The sequence below is a fragment of the Delphinapterus leucas genome, chromosome 3 (genome assembly GCF_059928025.1).
Source record: "Delphinapterus leucas isolate spDelLeu-1000000601 "Yukka" chromosome 3, BTC_Dleu_Yukka2, whole genome shotgun sequence".
Lineage (NCBI taxonomy): Eukaryota > Metazoa > Chordata > Mammalia > Artiodactyla > Monodontidae > Delphinapterus > Delphinapterus leucas.
The window spans coordinates 77485744-77508948 of NC_143131.1; the positions used below are offsets into that span (position 1 = coordinate 77485744).

Here is a 23205-nt window from a genome sequence, read left to right on the forward strand (position 1 = left end):
TTTATTGGAGTATAGGTTATCTTTTGAATTTAAGTTATTTATGCCCATTGTTATGATGAAAAATTAACTGTGTTCTCATATTAAACATGACGAAAAAATTGCAAGAAAATTTCACTTGCTTGGTTCAGTGCCTTTGACAATCCAATATAACTATATTTTAAGTTTTCAAAAAGGAGATACTATATGTCATTCAATAATAGAAATTTTTACTGTGGTGTGCATATTTGTAACCCACACTGATAGGGATAGAGTAGGATAGTTACACAGGTGGTTGTAGAAGTCCCAGTAGGGGATTATAGATAGAGAGGGAAACCTAGGGAACTTTGGGAGATCACTGTAAGTTAACAGTCACTCAAGAAAGCTATCGGAATGTCGTGGAAGAAGCAAGCTTGCTTAACTATAAAGTCATAAATAAAAGCACGAGATACACCCCAGGTCATTAAGTGAAAGAGAAAAACTGAGGCCTGCATTCTGCTGGTAGAGTTCAACAAGATAATGATCCTTAGGACCAAGGACAGGAATTTAAGGGAAAGGTGACATTCCAAAGTAGGAGACCCTCATTATATGGAAACCTGAGATGATTCAGCATAGTTTATGATATGTTACCACACTTCTGCTGATTTGAATAAGTGCCCTGACAGTCCTAGTTTGACCTCATGGGGCAAATACTCTCCTGCCCGATAAGAAGGAGGAGGTAGTGATGTAAGCCTGATGAGGAAGAATGAGGAAGAAGGTGGTCTTTTCCCCCTGTCCCACTTTCCTTTGATTATAAAAATGTAGCCCGCTTAATCCTTGGGGCAGAGCTCCCTCACCTGTCCGCTTGCATCTCTCACAAGCTTCCTATATTAATAAATCTACTTGTTGCCTATCACTTTGCCTCTTGCTGAATTCCTTCTGTGCTGAGAGACAAAGAACCTGAGCCTCAGTTAAGTCCAGACACAAGTTGAGTGATTCTAATTAAAACACCGTGGGCTCAAGTCCCAATTTGGGTTTAGGCTGGGTTCAAGTCCCGGCCCGTGGGTTCAATCCCAATCTGAGTTACACGGTTTCAACATGAGACGAATTATTAGAATCTTTGACCAAAAGGATTGAAATAAGTGAACTGACTCTAGGGTCCAAATGCATATAAAGACAGAGTCCTTTCTATCAGAGAATATGTATTAATGGAAATCTGCTTAACTGTCCCTGCTTCCCCCAGTGTTTAGAAACACTAATTTTGGAGTAGGTGATAAAGACTAACCTTGCTTAGGTGGACTCCCTAGCCTCTTAAGTAAGTGAGGAGACTTAAAATGACAAACATTACATAAAAATAATTTAATGTTCTGCTTTCAGCAATTCAAGCAATCCATGGCCTTATACTATGATTTTATTTTAATACCTTAATTCCAAAATTTTAATTTCTGTGCTTATCCATCAAATGAGAATATTTAATTCTAAACCTATTAGTGAAAATGCAGGCCATCAATACTGGCAAACTAAGAAATCATGAACAGTTTAGGGGAGCAGAATTTGCCACCCTAAAATATGTCTCTTTGGCATATTAAATTATTTTAACCTGGTTGTTTTCTAAGAAACACACATATGGTAAACACTCTGAAAACCAAGCATGAGCTACCCTTTTGTTAGAAACATTCACATTTATAAGGAAAATCTCCATTTGTAAGGGTGTCTCCCTCACTGTACCAGGCAGAGGAGGATCTCTAGAAACTCTTATCAGTGGAGAAGGTACTGACTTAAATCTGCTTTTCTTACCCTTGTTTACTGTGCTTTTCCTGGTAACTTCCCAAGACACTCTACCCACCCTCAACATCCTCTTTTGCCTTTAGCTGAGAATGGTTAAGGTGAGGATTTTGCCCATTTTGGCCAGCTACTCAGTTTTTCTGTTTCTCTCCCATGTATACATGTAATTACACTTTTGTCTGATTTTCTTCTGTTAATCTGCCTCATGTCAATTTAATTCTTAGACAACTTAAAAGAACCTAGAAGGGTAGAGGAAAACTTCCTCCGCCCAACAAGAGTAATTCAACAAACTTTATCTATTTGAAGGCAATGCCTATATTTTTTAGCCTTATTTAAAGTAGTAATCAGATAAGGAAAATCATGTTATATTCTAGAGGGGAGGGTCTAATTAATTTTTTTTCAGGAAAGTTAATGATAATTAAAACCTAAAATTTTCTTAAGAGCAGGAAACACTAAAATTAGACAAGATAAAAGTTCGTGTAAATGAAACATGAAACCAACTTGTTTTAAAATTAGCAATATTTACCTTATGGCATTTTGTTCTATCTTTTCGTCAATGTCATTGAAGATCTGCTTAAACTCCAAGTCTCCAGGAAATGAATTTAACAAACAATGTAGGTCAAAAGAATTATGGGAATATTCATCTCCCCAATCCATCCTGAGGAATAAGAATAAAAAATGTCAGTTTCCCCAAAATGAAAGGAAAAAAACCCACCTTAAGTTGTGATATTAACTCCAAAATAATAATGCCCATTTAGAGGCAAAATACAGCAGTAGAAGAAATAGGGTATTATTAATCTAGGTAGATTGTTTTATTATTTAAATTTCATGAGGTGTGACCTAATTTTCACACTTCTCTGTGGTTTGAAAGCTGAAAAAAAGTCAGAGTACCTAAGCATCCTGCTGCTTCTCACTGTAACCAAGAGCTGCAAAGGAAATCGCGAAGCCTCAGGGACCTGTGTGAACAAGGGTGGTTGCTCCAAGAATTCAGCAACTTCCCTCCACTCTTGTCAACATATTGACCTAGTCATTGGAAACTCAGAATTTTTTAGTCTCATCCCCTAGTCCTGTTTTATATGTGAAGAAGGTAAAATTTCCCTTGTGTTCTTCTACCACCCTTGTCAACCTAAGTACTGATATTGGACTAAAACTTAAATACAATACTCCTTCTAGAGATAAGCATTTTCCCACTACCAAAACTTCAATCATTCATTCCATATGTATTCACTGAATGCTTGATATATAACAGGCACTGCTGAAGAAGCTGGGGATATAGCTGCAAGAAGTCAAAGTCCCTGCCCTCATGGTGTTTTTGATCTAGTGGGGAAGGTAGATTTTACAAACACATAACCAGATATATTTTATAAAAGATTACATGATGAGAAGTGCTATGAGAACAAATAGAGCAGGGCAATGAGATAGACTAAAAATGATAGAGTTGGGGCAAAGTGTAAACTTTTTTTATTTAGAGGTACGTTATTTTTTGACATAAAATATTAATCTGATGACTGATGGTATAAATGAATGAGAAATTTAAACATTAAATTATAACACATATACATAGACTAAATATTAACAAGAAAAAGGCTTGGAAAAATGTGGTTTTAGTTTGGATACACCCAAAATATTTGAAATATTATCTAAAAAGTTTTGCAGAAGCTACAACACTAATAGACACGCTCATCCTTAATTATTTAATTATTAATAAATGTAGGTAATTTATTATCATATAATAAAACAGCTAAAGATTTCTCATAGTTTCTATCTGGCACTTCAAAGAAGTTGTTTTGGAATACAGCTTTTATTCTTCCTAAGAGATATTACTTTAAGAGGAAAACATTCCACTAAAACATTTTAATATAGAAGTCCATGGTATCACCAGACTTGTCATTTGAAACTCAATTAGTTCCAATATACCATTTTTAAATATCAAAATCCTCATACAGGGGCTTCCCTGGTGGCACAGTGGTTGAGAATCTGCCTGCCAATGCAGGGGACACAGGTTCGAGCCCTGATCTGGGAAGATCCCACATGCCATGGAGCAACTAGGCCCGTGAGCCACAACTACTGAGCCTGCGTGTCTGGAGCTTGTGCTCCACAACAAGAGAGGCTGTGACAGTGAGAGGCCCGCGCACCGCGATGAAGAGTGGCCCCCACTTGCCGCAACTAGAGAAAGCCCTCGCACAGAAACGAAGACCCAACACAGCCAAAAATAAATAAATAAATAAATAAATAAATCCTCATACATTTGGAGTCTCCTTTTAAAAATATTTTGCAATAAAAGGTTTAATTTTTCATTTGAAAAGAAATATTTACCTATAATATACCATAATTAATATTAACTTGAAATCAGGCAAAAAAATTAAATTGCCAAAACTATAAGCTAAGTGGTAGAAAATGCTATGCCCATCAGAAGTTATACTTCTTTAGGTCACCAAAACCTCAATATTTCCATATACCAATGAGTTTGATATCTTCCTATCTTTCCAGTAGCTCACCTACTTACAGCTATTATCAGAACAGTCATTTCTGAACCCAATGGCCAATATTACTAATAATGAATTCAGTTTATGTATTTACATATTTTTGAATCTTTTTGGGTAGTTCAACTTTTCAGGTGATGACATATTCAAAAACTGTTGCGAGAAAATAAAATTTCACTTTTATAATGGAAAGATTTGAATGGCTGAGGGTTCTCGTACAGAACTCAAACTTAGTAAATATTTTGTTTATAGCCAGCTTCTCTGTAATAAAACAAATTATATTATCAATATTCTGTTCAGAGTTGCCCCAATTTATCGATATTGTAACGCCTCATTACTTCAGACTCCACATATTCAAACTAAAGAAAATATGTGTAGAAGTCAGCTTAAATATAATAGCAAACTAGTACTATGATTTGTCGTATATCTACTATGTGTAAGGTAATTTATATACATCACCTTCCTTAATCTTCATAATAACTCTACAAAACAGTTATTATCCTCATGTATAGGGGAGGGAACTTGGGCCCAAAGAAATGAACTAACATGTCCATGTTACATAGCTACCCAGTGTTAGGGGGTAGGGTATGAACCCAGACCTGTTTGGTTTTAAAACTTGAGGTTGCTGGACTCTTGATAAATGAATCAGTTACTGCATATAAAACATTTCAGAATGTAGAAATGATATTAAACAAAATGTTAAAATGGTTATCTTTGGACAGACTGGATAGACTATGGTTGATTTTTATTTTCTTCTTCATATTTAGCATTTTCCTATGTTTTGCAATAAGTACTTATTTTATATATAATTAGGAAAAGTAGTTAAAAAAGAAATTAGCTTTGCTCTCAGGACGTGTATGATCTCTTATTTTATTGGGTTGGCCAAAAAGTTCGTTCGGGTTTTTGGTAAGCTGCTATGGAAAAGCCCAAACGAACTTTTTGGCCAACCTAATACACTTTCTATATGTCTTCATTTGAAATATCTTCCAACCTTAAAACTTCTGTCTTGCCAATTTGTATTTATAATTTCTTTCAAAGTCTGATTCAAACCTTACATAATTCCTAAATATCTCTCCACTGACCATTTCACCAAACTTTCTGTATTGTTTTGTGGTATTTGTGCTTACAAATGCTGTTAAAAGGAAATCTGTTGTTTTGTATCATTTCAATATTGAATGTGTGTGTTATGTCCTTCATTGAAATCAGCTCTGGGGTAAAACAATAATGGACAGAAACAGGTCAAACATTCAGATAGGGCTGGTGACCATGATTTTGAAGGATTCCCAGTCTACATGGTTGCATAATTTTCTCTATTTAACCTCAGTAGAGAAGTTAATCAGTACATACAAAGACTGTCATTATAAAGGAATGCCATTTGATAACAATGATGGGGTACCAGAATGATGATGGTTCAGAGTTTTCATATGACTGGCATAGATCTGTGATGCTTCCATATGTATGATAAGATTTCAAGGTGGTGAAGGACAAGAGAAACAAGAGTCACCTTTACAGTGGTAGTAAAGTTTAAGATGCTGTGTGATAGGATAATAGAAAACTTGATGGGCAAACTATAATAAGATGAGAAAATTAACCTGAGTGAATAGGGATGCACAGGACCAACATGAGAAATAAAGGAGGGAGAGTACAGACTGTAGTAAGTGATGCTGAAGTTTGGATTTAGAAGTTTTCCCATTAGGATGGCAGTGATCCCTGCAGGACTGTGGTGAGAAAGAAGCACGCACTGAATGAGTATAAGCACAGACACCAAACTTCCCATTTCCTTACATGTATTTTGTGGGCCCACAGTGTGTCTGACACTGTGCTGGGCATCATGAAGGAGCAGAGAGACTGAATGATTGAACAGTTTCTCCTCTCAAGGAACAGTAATAAGCACAGGACCATAAGAAAGGGAGCGAGTAGAAAGATCACTGCTATATTCTAAGTGAAACATAATTATGACCTCAACAACAGAAAAGTAAATTATTGAGGGACCAATGTAATCTGGGAAATACTTCAGTGGTATTTCAAAAAGATAGAATTACCTTTAAAAAATCTAAGGGGAAAAAGGAAGAGGCTATGAAGCTATGGATCAAGATATAGCTTTATATTCTGTTTATGTCCCTATAAATCGTCATCAGGGACACAATAATAATTTGACATAATGAATGAAGTCTCTTATCCTAATCCACGATCAATCAAAGATGGGAACTATAACTTTTTAAAGTACAATAACTTTGTTTTTGAAATTTCCATTCCCCAACCCTGTTTTTAAATGTTCATTCTCCTGTAATGTTTCTGATCACTTTTTGTATAAGATTAAAAAAAGTGTTTAATATTTCAAACAAGTATTAGCAGCCAATCTAATATTAATTATTGCCTTTTAAAGACAAGTTATGTTTGAAGAATTATATCTAAGCCAAACATCTGTAGATCAAATTTCAGGCACAGGCAAATTATAACAGTTGAGTTATAAATTCCTAAGAACAATGACTATAATAAAATATGAAAATATTATAAGCACTGCCAGAAAACATTACAGTAAAGCAATAAAACTAATCATACCTTACGTGATCAAAAGAAAGCACACAAAAGTAATTTTGGACTCTCACTTGTCCCTTAACATATTTTAAAATGATACCTTTCTATCCTAAGGTCTCTTCTTCTTTATTTAAACACATACAATGGTTAGAGTTCTTATCTTATCTTATCACTAGTCCCGAGTGCCATTCTTCTTAAGACCAACATGATTAAAAAGGATTGAAAGATAGAAAAACCAACCCTTGGGAGGAAATCCACACAGGAATTTAGTTAGTAAAGGAAACATTTGGATCAAGTGATTTCTCCAGTGAGTAGGGTCTAATGCCTTTCCTATCTATGGCTGGACTGTGGAATTAATGTGTCCACCAGCTCTAGCTCACCTGAAGTCCTACCATCCAATATCACTGTCTAGCCTAAAATAAACAGTTAATTAGCACAGTAAGTGGGGTATTCTGATTAATTAAAGATAATTATACATTCCACATATAACTGAACAAGTTTCAAAATGTTGCTCTATAATAAAATACATTTAACTCTAAACATCATTGAACCAAGAATCAAAAGATCTGAGTCCTGATCCTGGTCTGCCAATGCCTCTGTGACTTTGGGTGAGTCACTCAATCTGTCAAGAGGGATGGAGCTTATGTTCCTCATTTATAAAATGAGGTGAATGGATTTATTAGGCTCTGAGGTTTCTTCTAGCTATAAATTTGTTGTATTCTATAAAAATGGTAGGAGAAGAACATATTTATGAACCCCCCAAATTAACTTTTCCATGGACTATTTCGTTTGTCAATACCATCATTGTTCCTGTATCCTGGACTCTCAGAGCTATTTTTGTGTTTTTTTGTTTTTTTTTTTTTTTGCGTTATGCGGGTCTCTCACTGTTGTGGCCTCTCCCGTTGCGAGCACAGGCTCCAGACGCGCAGGCTCAGCGGCCATGGCTCACGGGCCCAGCCACTCCGCGGCATGTGGGATCTTCCAGGACCGGGGCACGAACCCGTGTCCCCTGCATCCGCAGGTGGACTCTCAACCACTGCGCCACCAGGGAAAGCCCTCAGAGCTATTTTTAATTCTTCCCTTTTCCCTTCTCCAGGACTGCCACATGAAAAGCTAAAGTAGAATATGTAGCTTAGCAAGAAATATTATGTGAAAAGAGGAAACGTGAGGCAGGAAAACATTCTCTTATGGTAATAGGTAGATGCCCTGTACTGATGCTCCATTCTCCAACCTGCATCTCCCTAAAATATTCTAAAAAGCAATCAGCCCATGTTCCTGGGTTCCTTTGAATTGACACACTCTTTACTCAACAAAAGATGTCTGAGATGAACTGAGTTTGGGCATTATGCCTCCACAAGGAAAAAGATGACATTACAGCCATCATGTATCCTTGAGCTATTATTCTTGGTATCTTTTATATTATTTGTATTATTCTTTGTATTTCTTGTTTGGTTTGAGTTGCTGATTTGATTAAAAAAAAAAAAGCAAACTGAAATCTGGACCAGGTCGCCATTCTGAAATCTGGACCAGTCTTTTCTTCTGGCCTGGTTCATTTTAATTTTTCCATCCATATTTAGTCAACAAAGTAGTCTTCTTATATCATTCACAAAGTCCTGCCAACTTTATATAATTCAAAATTTAACTTTTACTAAATCTTGACAATTTTATGTAGTTATAAAGTTGTACAAGAGAATTATTATTTTACCTCTCATATATGTTGGCTTGTTTACTGCCATATATATTTAACAGCTTTCCCTAGAACCATTATAAATTTCATTCATTATGAAGCCTATATAATTTCCAAAAAAAGATTTTTTTAAGGCTAGATCTTCCCCTGTGATATCTCAGAGTTGCCAAAAATTTATTTTCATCAATTACTGAGAGTTGAAATTTTAATGTTCTAGCCTCCCCTAAGACTGAGAAACAACTCAAATGGATCTCCATTTGTTGACAGTCATTTCAAATACCTAATACATTAAAGTCTTATATTAGGAAATAATGAACTTGTTTTATTCAATTTATACTGCTATGCTTTCTACTAATTATTGTGGAAGTTCTGATTATTATAATTATATGAGCTATAATATTGATATACATCCAGTAAGTACTCATATTAACATACTACAACTATTAAAATCCCCTTTGATAAAATATAGAACACTTCACTGTAACTCCTCTATTAGTAATTTAGATATGTGTATGTATGAAGTAGAAACTGACAGGATCAGTTGGAATACACTATTGCAGCTTGACAAGCAAACAGAATTAATTGTCATATGCTTTACTCACCAAATTGACATTGCTTTCTTTATTTTTCAGTGTACCTTTCTTTCCAGAAAATATTTTCATTTTAATAACTCTATAATCTTCAATATGCAATCTTCGTCATCTCTTGCTTTAATACAACAGTGAAACCAAGATAATTAAAAATGAATTTAATTTCAGCATTCTTTTATAACTTGGTGCTTGTATATTTCACATGATTTAAAAGTCGTAAAACACAGATGTAAAGAACAAATGTATGGACACCAAGCGGGGAAAGCTGGGGGGTGGCGGATGGTGGTGGGATGAATTGGGAGATTGGGATTGACATATATACACTAATATGTATAAAATAGATAACTAATAAGAACCTGCTGTATAAATAAATAAATAAAATTCAAAAAAATCAGTTTAAGACTAAAAAAATAAATATAAAAAAGTCATAAAATTATTATATATTTTGAGATTAGAGCTAAATAATGTTGCAAATCATGGGGCTGTGATTTACTAATGAATTTTCAAGTACAGTAAAACCTTAGTAATTTGGAAAACAGTACATCTGCATTAGAAAGTTTAAGTTATGGAGCACTTTTTAAAAGGCAGTTGTATTACGTAGCAAGTGGGAATAATAAATAGCTTATGAGATGTCAATTATATTTTTAAGGAACTCTTTTAATAATTAGGCAAGAATGCTTTGAACTTATTATGTACTTTGTATCGAAATGGGTGCTTCTAAAGGAGTTACAGTTCTTAAAGTATGTTCCAAGAGTTGAAGAATTTCTCCTAAAATGTTAATATTATTGATTAGCTAGTCAAATTAATGTGATACTATTCTCCTAAATTTTAGTAATATTATTTATTAACATCAATTTGATGAATAAATCTATCCATTGAAATACCCTTTTATGACTTTCAGGGCTTTGCTCCATCAGTTATCATCAACTAGTCCTACAACATCAACATCCCTTTCAGTTGACTATAAACATGTTCAAGTTTCTTGCTTTTTAGAAACCAACAAAACCCTCCCTAGGATCCCCTTCTTTTCATAGCCTGGCATCTCAAAATAGCAGTCCGTATTTCTTAATCTCATGTTCTCATCTTTCACTTCTCAACCCAGAACAATCTGGTTTCAGCCTCCATCTTTTTACTAAAACTGACAAAATACTTTTCACTTCCCATCATACTCAATCTCTGCACTATTTGGTACTGACAGCTACTCATTCCTTGAAGTTGTCTTCTCTCTTGTCAATTTTCCTAAGTATTATACTTTCCTGGTTCTCTTCTAGTTTCTCACATCATTTATTCAGAGGCTCCTGGTAGGAGGCCCCACTCTGGGTAGCTGGCCAGCTCACATTTCTTTTTTTATCTGATATACAGTATCAGATGTACAATGGTGGTGCACTTTCTATGCTAAAGGACCCAGCTTTCCTGGTCATAACTAATTGATTCAGGGTTAGAAATCTGAGCCAAGCTGAACCATCAGATGCATACTAAATAAATTTTGAAATCTGAATGAAGGCAGGGACAGGGAATCACTGGTAGTAAACCAATCACGATACTTCCAGCCTCCCAAGAAAAGATGCATGGATTTTTTTGGCTGAGACCCCTGTAATTGCCCAGTTCCTGTCCTCCTCTGACTGACTGATTGCTCATACAGCTTCCTTTTGGTTCTGTGAGATACATATAATAAATCCTTTCCCTGCTCAACCGCCCAACAGCCACTTTGTTTGCTGGTTGTTTAAATTGACCAGAGTAGTTTTTATTAAACTAATAAACATCTTGATTGGCTCCTCTCTCATCTCTGCCATTGAACACTGATATTCACCAGAGTTCTTTCTAAACCTGCTTCTCATTTTAAATACTTTCCTTGAGCATTTTTCATTCAAAGCAACTGCTTCCTTTTATGTAATTTTACTGTAGTCGATTTATTTTACTTAAAAATTTTTGTTTTATTTTTATTCATTGGATTTTCTCCTCAGACCTCAAAAATCTTTTCATATTAGTTTCATTTTTCAGTCTTCCCAAATCTCCTTATTTCCCTTGCCTGAGTTGGGAAGCAGACTATGGAAATTTCTCTTTTGCTTCTCTTCCTACCCATCTCATGCTGGAGTTACTGGTCCTCTTCCTATTCTGCATGCTTTTCACAACCTCTTTCATCTATTATCTTGATGCTGAAAATTCAAGGTCTGCGTGTCTAATTCTCTAAAACCCTACACATACATCCAAGCACTTACTAGACAATTCCACTTTGCTGATCCAAAGGTCCCTTCAACTCAACATGTTCAACATTTAATTCAAAATCTTTTTCTTGGACTTTCCTGGTGGCACAGTGGTTAAGAATCCGCCTGCCAATGCAGGGCACACGGGTTCGAGCCCTGGTCCGCGAAGATCCCACATGCCACGGAGCAACTAAGCCCGTGCGCCACAACTACTGAGCCTGCGCTCTAGAGCCCGTGAGCCACAGCTATTGAAGCCCGCGCGCCTAGAGCCCATGCTCCACAACGAGAAGCCACTGCAATCAGAAGCCGGTGCACCGCAACGAAGAGTAGCCCCCGCTCGCCGCAACTAGAGAAAGCCCACTTACAGCAACGAAGAGCCAACGCCGCCCAAAATAAAAATAAATAAATAAATAATCTTAAGAAAAAAAAAATCTTTTTCTTAAAATAACTTTTCTTCCTATGTCATAGGGTCACCACCTACCTAATCTCCCTCTCCCATGCCTAGTATTTTAAATCAGGAGTCAGCAAACTACGGTGCAGTCTGTTTTTTCTATGGCCTACAAGCTAAGGATAGTTTTTACATGTCTAACATGTTGTAAAAATTAAAAAAACAAACAAAAAAGAATATACTACAGTGGCCATATGCTGTCCACAAATCCTAAAGTATTTACTATCTGGCCTTTAATAGAAAAAGTTTGCTGACCCTTGTTTTAAATGGTCATCAAATTCTTTGACCCTTTCTCTTCCTAATATCTTAAATGGTCACCACTGCTCTCAAATTTGACTTCTCCTTCTTTCTGCACCAGCGCCCCAAATCTGGAACACTATCTGTCTCCAAGATACATAAATACATGTTTGTGGTATAATAAATACATATTTGGTTTTTGCCACTCCTACCCCCTTCCTTACCTCATCCTATGTGTCTCTTCCATTTGGCTGTTCCTGAGTTGTATCCTTTTTAATAAAACTGTAATCAGAAGTATGGCACTTTCCTGAGTTCTGTGAGTCATTCAAATGAATTACTGAACCTGTGGGAGCTGCTGAATTTGTAGTCAGCCAGGCAGAAGCGGGTATCCCTGGAGACCTCACTTGCTCACGTCTGAAGTGGGGGCAGTCTTGCAGGACTAAGCCTTTCACTTGCAATGACTGTGCTAACTCCAGGTAGTTAGTGTTAGAACCGTTGAACCGAATTGTTGGAAACCTGGGTGATATCCACCTTGCACACTGGCATTAGACTTCTCATGTTACAAACCAATTCAGATCATTTCACTACCCTGCCTAAATACCACTGAAGGTTTTCCACAATGCATAGGATAACTCCAGGTTCTTCACCTAGTTTTATATATATGTATTCATCATATTTATTTATATTTTTCTACTATAACTGTCCTTGGTTGACATCTTGAAATAGCCTTTTGCTATAACTCCTTCTACTAAGAATGCTTTCAGTAGAAGATCATGTTTATGGAAGGCATTTACTTCATTAAAGTAGATAATACTATTTATAGAAAACATATAACTATAATATACTATAATAACTGTGAAAAGGTAAGAAAATATATTTATGGTGAAAAATTAGATTTTACATTTATTTATGCTATCAAATAACATTTAAATGTGATACCTTAAAACTCTTTCTAGTTTCCATCTACCAAAAAAGGAAATCAGATAAAAGCGATCTTTAAGGACCCTTCTAGTTTAAAAATTCTATTATTTTAATCATGTGATCTATTTCTTTAATATTTAATTTTCTGTTATCCTGCCTTTGCAGTATACTTTTTAATTCTATAGTTCAATAGAGGGATAATTTGTTGTTGGTTATAAATAAATTCATATGAAATGACCTGAAAACCTATTTAAAAAGCAATCAGTGAAAGTAAATATTGGATTTCTTCATGTTAAATCTGAAAATCCATCACTATTCTTGCTTTTTACTTTATTTGCTGCTTAACATATCTCAACAGTGAATCTATCATATCAACATAGTCATCATGATCCAAGCTGCAAATAATAGAGAGTGTCAGTGTCAATTTTGCTTTCTCACACTTGCTTCCCTTCACTTCATCTGATTTTAATAATCCCTGTCAAACCACAAACAGTCCAAATTACCTTCATGACACAGAAGCTTTCAAGGAGCAGACAGAATCTCAACTTTCATTTAGCAACTACAAAAGAAAGCTGTCCAGCTGGACAAATATTATTTCCACACTTGACAATCTCTACAGTTGAGCATGCATTTTAATTTTAACTAAACCTGCCACGAGTTTGATATGAGCTTCTTGTTTTGTGTAGATTGACTCATAGGATTATCAGACCAATGACTGTAATTGTGATGAAAGAACCCAGTATTTTTCTACTAAAAGATGAATCATATACCAAAGCTGAGGGACGAAAATTAACATATAAGAGGCAATGTGGAGGCATGTACAATAGAAAGAAAACTACTTAAACTAGGTGCTTTAATTACTAAATAAAGGCTAAAGATACAGAACACATTCTTTGAAAGAACTAATAAGTAAAAATAAAATGTAAAAACATTAAAATTTTATGCATAGATACCATTGAGAAACAATCCTAAGAATGAAAAATAAAGAGTTTTTAATTGTTTTGGATTGCCTCAACTCCAAAGTCAAATTTCTAGAATAGTTCTATGTGTGAAATTATAATAAAACTGACATTCTTGACAAGATGTTAAAAAGTCCACTCTATACTAATCAACATGCCCTTGTACACACAATGTGAAACTTTGAAAAAAGTCAAAGTAAAAATGAATAATGATAATAAGTTTGTAGAGGAGTAGTAGAATAAATGTTACCTGCAAAACTATACATAAACTATTATATCTTTGAAGCTTAATTTATTAAACTTAAATCTAAAAGTTTCAAATGGTAAGATATTTCTGGGAACATTTCCTAAGCTAGGCCTGAATTCTTCCTATAGTTATATAACCTCAAAATTGCCAAATGTCAGTCTTCCGTCCAAACTGCTACACTCCACACTGGTCACAGGCACTTCCTTCTCCAAAGGAAGTGCTATTAGGGCACTGTTTCTCCCTAAATCTGTCCTGGACACCACAGCTCAGTTTCCTTTACCAGTCCCTTTTTCTGTCTCTTTCCTGTGGTCCTCTGAGTGAACAATTTCATCAGTATCCATGTCTTCTGCTACAACTTGTGTTTGGAGCTCCTGTTCTAACTGTCCAACTCCACACTGGATAACTCCTGTGGATGTCCCATAGGCACCTAAACTCAACATGCCCCAAACAATTTTATTATCTTCCCTCTAAAAGGTCTTCATTTTCTTTAGGTCCCTCTGATAGTTAACAGCACCACTATCAACCTAGACACTCACGTCAGAAATGTGGGAGTCATCCACCATGTTCTAATGTTCTCTCACCAGTCCCATAGCCAAATGGTTAGTTTGCCTTCATATTTGTCATATCCAACCCTGTTCTCATATTGCTTCTGTGTAAATCCAAAATCCAAACTGCTGGATTAGTACAGCAGTTTGCTAAAGTGTTTCCCTATTTTTAGCATTATCTCCTAATTCATTCTCTATCCTACCACCAGAATGATCTTTGTAAAAGTGAGAGAGGAATCCGTGTTTATAGCAAGATTTTAACTCTAAATGAGTGGTAGAAAAGACATACTCTTAAGCGAAAGAGAAAAATCACAGGAAAGAGTTACATTTATAATTTGTAGGGGGAAAGGAAGTGTTCATTTTGGAAATAATGAATTTGAAGTATAAGGATTACAATAGAGCAATCATTTGGAAAAGGGGAAATGGGATTTGGGAAGGAGGGGATGAAGCATATATACATCAAAGGATTATAGAATTTATTCATTCAAACTAGGACCTTTTTTCTTGGAGTAAAAAGGGTACTGAAAATAATTTAAATTATGTAATTTTTTGAGATGGATACTTACAAATCAAGTTAGTAGCTTTATAATATTTGTGGACCTGTGTAATACTTATATTCAAAATAACATTCTTTCAAAAAATTCTTATATCTATGCCCATTGAAGTAAAAAAATCTTTATATTGTTTTAACATTAAAAATATAAAAACAGATGATTCTTGGTACATTTCATACACTTTAATCAATTTCTTAGTTGTGTCTGCCTCTCACAGTTATTTTTCTGAAGAATGTATTTTTAAAAATATGATTGAATTATTTTTATAATTTTCCAAGATACAATTTATGGTTAGTAAATTTTAAGTTGTTGACACCTTCAAGTGACTCTTCTGTATACTCTTTCTCAGGTGCAAATCTACCTGGTAAATTTATTAAGTTCAGAGCAAATTCACTAGTGGAAAATATCACCAATTTTAATTTTTAATAATGAAATACATAAATACTCTAGCCAAAATATTTTTACAGTTTCTATTTTTTTGCCTGTATGCAAAGTGCCTTTTTGGACTAATAACATAAGACAAATTTATCAAATAAATATATATGCTTATTTTCAATGTTTTGCTAAATTTATTTATTTATTTATTTTAAAAACATCTTTATTGGAGTATAATTGCTTTACAATGGTGTGTTAGTTTCTGCTGTGTAACAAAGTGAATCAGCTATATGCATACATATATTCCCATATCCCCTTCTTCTTGCGTCTCCCTCCCACCCTCCTTAACCCACCCATCTAGGTGGTCACAAAGCACCGAGCTGATCTCCCTGTGCTATAAGGCTGCTTCCCACTAGCTATTTATTTTACGTTTGGTAGTGTATACGTCAATGTTACTCTCTCACTTCATTCCAGCTTACACTTCCCCCTCCCCGTGTCCTCAAGTCCATTCCCTGCATCTGTGTCTTTACTCCTGGTCCTGCCCTTAGGTTCGACAGAACAATTTTTTTTTTAGATTCCATATATATGTGTTAGCATAAAGTATTTGTTTTTCTCTTTCTGACTTACTTCACTCTGTATGACAGACTCTAGGTCCATCCACCTCACTACAAATAACTCAATTTCGTTTCTTTTTATGGCTGAGTAATATTCCATTGTATATATGTGCCACATCTTCTTTATTCATTCATCTGTCGATGGACACTTAGGCTGCTTCTATGTCCTGGCTATTGTAAATAGAGCTGCGATGAACACTGTGGTACATGACTCTCTTTGAATTATGGTTTTCTCAGAGTATATGCCCAGTAGTAGGACTGCTGGGTCATATGGTAGTTCTATTTTTATGTTTTGCTAAATTTAGATACTGCAAACTTGTAGGCTTTTCCAGGTTAACTTCATTCTGAACCATAATATAAATTTATTCAATTAAAAATATGAACTCCATCAAAATATTTTCCCCATAAGCGTAGGTATTTCAAAACACAATTATGGAATTTCACAATTAAATTTTATACATCATTTGAGTTCTTATAAATTAATTTGTTCAGTTTCCCATTTGATTTCACGGAGAAACATTTCAAGGTCCTCCTATTTGCAAGCTTTGTGTTCAATAATTGCAATTCCCTAAAAGCCTCACATAAACTGAATTTTTTGCCTTCTACTTGTTAAAAATTTCCAGTAGATTTTGCGGAAACTGCACCAAAATTTAGAGAACATTTTTACGAAAGTATTTAATACCATGGTAGGATATTTTCACTGATTTACAAACTTACTCTTCAAAGTCTCAAAAATTTCTAAAATCCTACATCTGTGTCTTTATTCCTGTCCTGCCCTTAGGTTCATCAGAACCATTTTTTTTTTAGATTCCATATATATGTGTTAGAGAGAAAGTGTATACTGCCATGCTTAAGTTATTTTTATTTTATCAGATCAATCTAACCATAAACATTTCTGGGCTGGGGACTTCCCTAGTGGTCCAGTGGCTAAGACTCCACACTCCCAATGCAGGGGGCCCAGGTTTGATCCCTAGTCAGGGAACTAGATCCCACAGGTCACAACTAAAGATCCTGCATGCCACAAGGAAGATCAAAGATCCCACGTGCCACAACTAAGATGGGGCACAGCCAAGTAAATAAAATAAATAAATAAATATTTTTAACAAATTTCCAGGCTGGTTATTTCATGTATGTATAAACATATTTGTACTCTTTTAGAACTATATCTTCTATTTAGATTGGTAGACTTTATAGATTTCTTAGAGGCAATTATGAATTGCACAAATATGTGCATCACAACATATTCTAAGTATAGTTCTCTCTATAGGTTCTAAATTTATTCAAAAAAGTTTATGATGTTATGTTCTACCTCAACTTTTTTTTTTTTTTGTCTGCACAGGATCTTAGTTCCCCGACCAGGGATGGAAGCAGTGGAAGCACAGACTCTTAACCACTGGACAATCAGGGAAGTCCCAACATATCTTTAATATCACCAAGACCAAACAATTTTATCATGTATGTTGCAGTCTGTAATTCAATTTACAATAAATAGTATTCACAATAATGTCAAGTGTTTCACCTTTTACAGAACGAACTTCTAAATGCTTTACTTTGATGCCATGTATTAGACAAGAAACTTGAACCATGACTGGAATTGATTTTTTTTACTAGAAATATCCAATGATACTGAGGTAAAAGTGGCATCATTTAAGTGTTAGTAAAGTTCTTTTAATACAGCCAATATATTAACAGCTATTGTTTCACCTTTCATACATGCACAAGAAAACCTGAAGCTAAAGATGAGAGAAATTAATTTAGTACAGTCACTTGATCTAAATGAAAAGTCATGTTTCATAAAGTGGTGCACAAATGTACCTTCTGTAGCTAAGTATTAAAATGTTGTATTTTCGGGCATGGTCTTAAGACTATGCAATAGATGTTGATGCTTCTATGTCTTCTTTTTTCTCTTTAGTATTTTTATTTATTTATTTATATGTTTGTTTATTTGGCTGCACCAGGTCTTAGTTTTGGCACGCGGGATCTTCCTTGCAGCGTGCGGGGTCTTTAGCCACAGCATGTGGGATCTAGTTCCCTGACCAGGGATTGAACCCGGGCCCCCTGCATTGGGAACACAGAATCTTAACCGCTGGACCACCAGGGAAGTCCCTCTATGTCTTCTTGTTTTCATGTCTTCTGTGATATCATTATAGCCCCCATAGTGTGAGTGACACATTAATTCTTTTCGGCAAGTGTAATGAAATTTAGTACTAACTATTAAATGTACACTGTTATTTTCTTTTGTTTTTTCTAAATCACTGTCACCAAAATGGTTATTACAAAATAAAAATGTGTTACCCAACAGTAAAATAAATAGCTGTAGATTTATGTCATATGATATGTAATAAAATCCTTGCAGCAATAGAGAGCTCAGATTGTATTCACTCTGGCAAAACTGAATAAAGGATGGGAAATGTGCAGTCCACAGGCCAAAGTAACCACAGGGCTCAGTACAACTGGCTGCACATCAAGTGGCCAGCAGAGCCGGCAGCATAGAATAGTTCTGCCACCACCATCCCCTAAGAGCTGAAGAAGCTAGCTGTATCTAACTGCTCGTGCCAGAGTGCATTTACTTTATCAGCAAGCACCCTTCCTGCTCTCCTTGAAAAAGATGTGTTAGCTTATATTACTTCTGGAAAGGAACTGGAAAAGATAAATGGGATTTGGCCAATTTAACCATATGTTAAAGTGAGAATTCTGTTCACTATACTGGTTTCTCACATATGAGAACATGCCAGGATGTAGACAAACAAGGTGTAGGTCTACCTAAACCTCTCCTAGTTTATTTATATGTAACTATTAAACAATACTTCATTCAAAAATGAAAAATCTGAGGCAAACACTAAACCAATGAAATACTGAGATAAAAGGCCTAAAATGGGACTATCCTGAGCAAACTGGATATATAATGTGACGTCAGTACATGGGGTATTTTAAATATCAATATAACATATATAAAATGAAAGCACACGTATAAAAAATGACAATCTAGCTCTGTATGGCATGAGATAGAAAGATTTCCAGAATGCTACAGTATTTTATTTTAAAAAGTAAGTTGTAGAATTATATATGCATCATGATACAGTATAATACTTCTGAAAAAAAGCCAATCATCCCCCAAATCAGGAAGGGTACTCAACAAACTATCAATAGTGCTAAGCTGTGGGTGGTAGAACTAAAAAGGAACAGGGAAAAGGAAAGATTTACTCTTTATAATCTATTTTTGTTTGAACTTATTATAATGAGCATTACTTTTGACACAGGAGAGACAAAAACAAAAAAAAATATTACAAGGCATTAGCTAATTTAGTATCAACTGAGTGGTACAAGTAACAAATGATCTAGAAGTCCTGCATAAGGACATTCCCTTTGGGCAGAGGAAAATAGAGAAGTCAAGCCATCAAGAAAAAGGAAGATAAAGGTGGGAGCCCAGTGATCTTGCAAAATCCATAGCCTCACAGGCCCCACAGTTGATGACACAGTCTCGCACGGTGTATAGATTGACGTGCTCTCCAATTCTGAGAATGATCCAACAACTAGTGAAGGGAGGACATGAGGAGCTTCAGCCAGACCGTAAGTAGAGAAGTAAATAATGAGTTGGTCTCCTGTTCATTTCCCTCTTCTTCTACAGTGTGGGCTCTTACTAACTTCTTATTGCCAATGTGTAATGAGGTCCTCATCTTGAGGTTTCTTTGTATGTAGTGGGACCCTACTCCTAAACCTGAGCCACAGCTGCCTGCTCCACAATGATGAACCACAACCAACAAGGGGTCCTGGTAATTAAAATGGTAAGAACATCCCTGGAGCATATATAGGACTGCTTTGGGGAACTAGAACAGAAAATTCACAAATGAAAATAGTGAAAGGTAAAATAGGAATGCTATGGCCAGATGGGTATGCTAAGGCCTTTTTTCCTCCAGAAGGAAAATATTTGTACTTTTATCCTATACAAAACAGGGAGTCATAAAAAGTTTTTCACTAAGGCAGTACATGACTACCACTTTATAAATATTTATCAAACAGGGTGTTAAGATGATTTTGGTGTGGGGTGAGAGAACAGTCGTAGGATGATCAGTTAGGAGGATAGTGAATTAATCCAGATGAAGGTGATGATGAATAGGAAGAGGACGGGAACACGAGAAAAGGAAAGATAGCTTTTGAAATGACTTTCCAAGGTACGACTAGATAGTTTGGGGTCGCTGAGTGAGGCAGGCAATTATAGCTGAGAGAACACCAGCCAGGTGTTACATATCCTAGGCATCAAAAGCTTGGACTTGAGACCCAAGTCATCAGAGAAACCAAACAAGATGATGTGAAAATTATAGTCATGATAAGAGGAAGAAAACTTGTGGATATGTCATTAGAAAGTAGCAAAGGGTAAAATCCAGGGTGTGCCTCTTCCTTGGCAATAACAGTGAGTAATGATGACAGGAATAGCTAAGAAAAAGAGGTGGGCATTGTACAGAGCAGGGCATCTTGCTGTCAAAGGCTCTTACAGTCTTGAAGAAGGCAGCTATAGATACCATGCAGTGCATGCTCATGGCAGCCTTCAAGAAGCTAGCTGAGGAGCGGTGACTACTATGGGTGCCCATAAGGTTTCCTGCTGGGTAGGGCCACAGGATAGGCCAGGGTAGTAAGATGAGGCTATAGGGAAATTTATGTAGTAAGGGCTAAATTATTACAAAGGAATTCTGAAATTTTAATCTGGATGACAGAAAAGTAGTTTATGGATAGATTTTTAAAACTTAGGAGGAAAATGTTAGCAAGAAGGCACAGCAAATTCAGTTTTAGACATGACAATTTTTTTTTTTTTTTTTCGCGGTACGCAGGCCTCTCACTGCTGTGGCCTCTCCCGTTGAGGAGCACAGGCTCCGGATGCGCAGGCTCAGCGGCCATGGCTCACGGGCCCAGTCGCTCCGCGGCATGTGGCATCCTCCCGGACCGGGGCACGAACCCGTGTCCCCTGCATCGGCAGGCGGACTCTCAACCACTGCGCCACCAGGGAAGCCCCTAGACGTGACAATTTTGAATGGATTATACAAATGGTAATGTCCAGAATAGAGATGGGTTAGATATATGAGGGGAATGCGTAAGAAAACATAGTGTTCGTAATGTCACACGGAAGTTCAGGAGACCAAGACTCAGTATGTTTCAAACTTTTTGAACTATGACCTACAAGGTTATAAAAGTGCATTGCAGGGGGCTTCCCGGGTGGCGCAGTGGTTGAGAGTCCGCCTGCCGATGCAGGGGACGCGGGTTCATGCCCCGGTCCGGGAGGATCCCACGTGACGCGGAGCGGCTGGACCCGTGAGCCATGGCCGCTGAGCCTGCGCGTCCAGAGCCTGTGCTCCGCAACAGGAGAGGCCACAACAGTGAGAGACCCGCATAACGCAAAAAAAAAAAAAAAAAAAAAAATGCATTACAATCCAATGTGTAGGCGTACACACATATCTTAAAGAAAAGCTCCATGAAACATTGCTTATCGTTAATACTTCCTTTGATATTTTCTATTCTATTCCTCCTTCTCCTTCTCCTCCTTCTCCTTCTTCTTCTTTTTTTAAATGTTGCCCAAAGCCTCTAAATTGATTTCAGCACCTTCCTTTTGGCTTAGAGATTTTTAGATTAAAGAGACCTTTGTGATTATTTTGTAGAACCACCTGAAAAGATATGACTGATAAATCCAGAAGATATATTCTTTGAGAAAGAGTAAAAAAGAGAAAAGCAGAAAATTAAAGATCACTTGGGAACCACTAACGGGGGTAAGGGAAAGGCCGAAAAAGATAGAGAGAGTAGGTCATAGGATAGAAAGAAACTAGTACCAAAGAGGACAATGTTGCAAAAAGGAATGGGTGGTCAACAAAAGCTTTTTTCAGCTCATGTCTTTGCCTCTACTGCAGTATTTCTCAAAGTGTAGTTGAAGACACTAATTTAAGCAGAATTACCTTGGCCACTTGTTAAAAATTCGAATACCTGGGTGGGCCTCATCCCAGGCCTAGTGAACTAAACTTTTTGGGTGTGTGTCCTGGAACTGACAATTAAAAGTTTCCCAGGATATTTTTTCCACCAAGGATTTTTATCTCAGTGCCTCTCACAAATCAGGTTTCAAAATGGTATTTTATATAGGAACATGCAATCTCACTTCAGACATTAGATGTATTCTTAAATAGTTGCTAAGTAAGTACTTGCACACTAAACCATTATTCCCCCTGAAGACTACCGTGATTAACTTCAGAATTATGTCCACCCAGAAGGAAACAAACTAGCTTCCAAAGCATTCAGCCTTCAAATAAACATTCTTCATCCTGATTTTTCTGTACTACTTATGCCAGTGGCTGGCCAAATGGGCTTACAATCCTCATTATCTTTATTCAGTTTAAAAGCATATACTATATTTTAAAATTCACTGTACTGTTACATATTTCATTTTGAGTTTGAATTGAGTGCATTGGACTTAACTAGTTAAGTATCCCAATCAAGTGTCATTTAGCAGAACTCACAGGCGGGAAGTGCCACAAGGAGAAAGTTTTCAGAAAAATACAAAAACTAAAGTTTATGATTTGGACTCTAACATCAAAGATATCCCTTTATGTGGTAAGCCCTGCTAACAAAAATATTTGTCAAGTTATTACCAATTGATAACGAAGAAGTATGAGATGTGACTCTAAGATAAGAATCATAACTAACAACAACTACTTCTACGGTAGATAACATTTTTTCACTTATCTCACATCAGGCTCTGTTTTAAAACCTTTCCATGGATTAACTCATTTCATCTTCACAAGGATCGTGTGAAGTAAGTACCGTTTTAGACCTTATTTCCCAGATGATGCAGCTGAGATGCAGAGAGCTGTGTAACCCTCCTAGGGTCCCACAGCTAGAAATAGGAGCTGAGATTCAAACATAGGCATCTGGTCCAGAGTCTGTACTCAAAGGCAGTGTGCTGCAATGTGATTGCAAGAAAGTCTCAGATGTTGAAGTAGTTAGCTGCCCAGTAGAGAGAAAGACTTGCTGTTTATGGCCTGGGATTTTTTCTTTTTCTGTTCTTTATACAAGTGATTTCAAGATA

At 36.2% G+C, this 23205-nt stretch overlaps 1 protein-coding gene across 2 annotated transcripts in view; it reads right to left on the bottom strand.

Moving 5' to 3' along the window:
- Positions 1-23205, bottom strand: part of KIAA0825 (KIAA0825 ortholog) — a 412907-nt gene that overhangs the window by 346651 nt on the left and 43051 nt on the right. For both annotated transcript variants that reach the window (XR_016392453.1, XM_089908366.1), the window contains exon 4: positions 2267-2398. Coding sequence is in view for 1 of the 2 variants with exons in the window: in XM_089908366.1 (XP_089764492.1) it covers positions 2267-2397 (131 nt within the window). In the remaining variant the exon portion in view is untranslated. The remainder of the gene's footprint in view (positions 1-2266; positions 2399-23205) is intronic.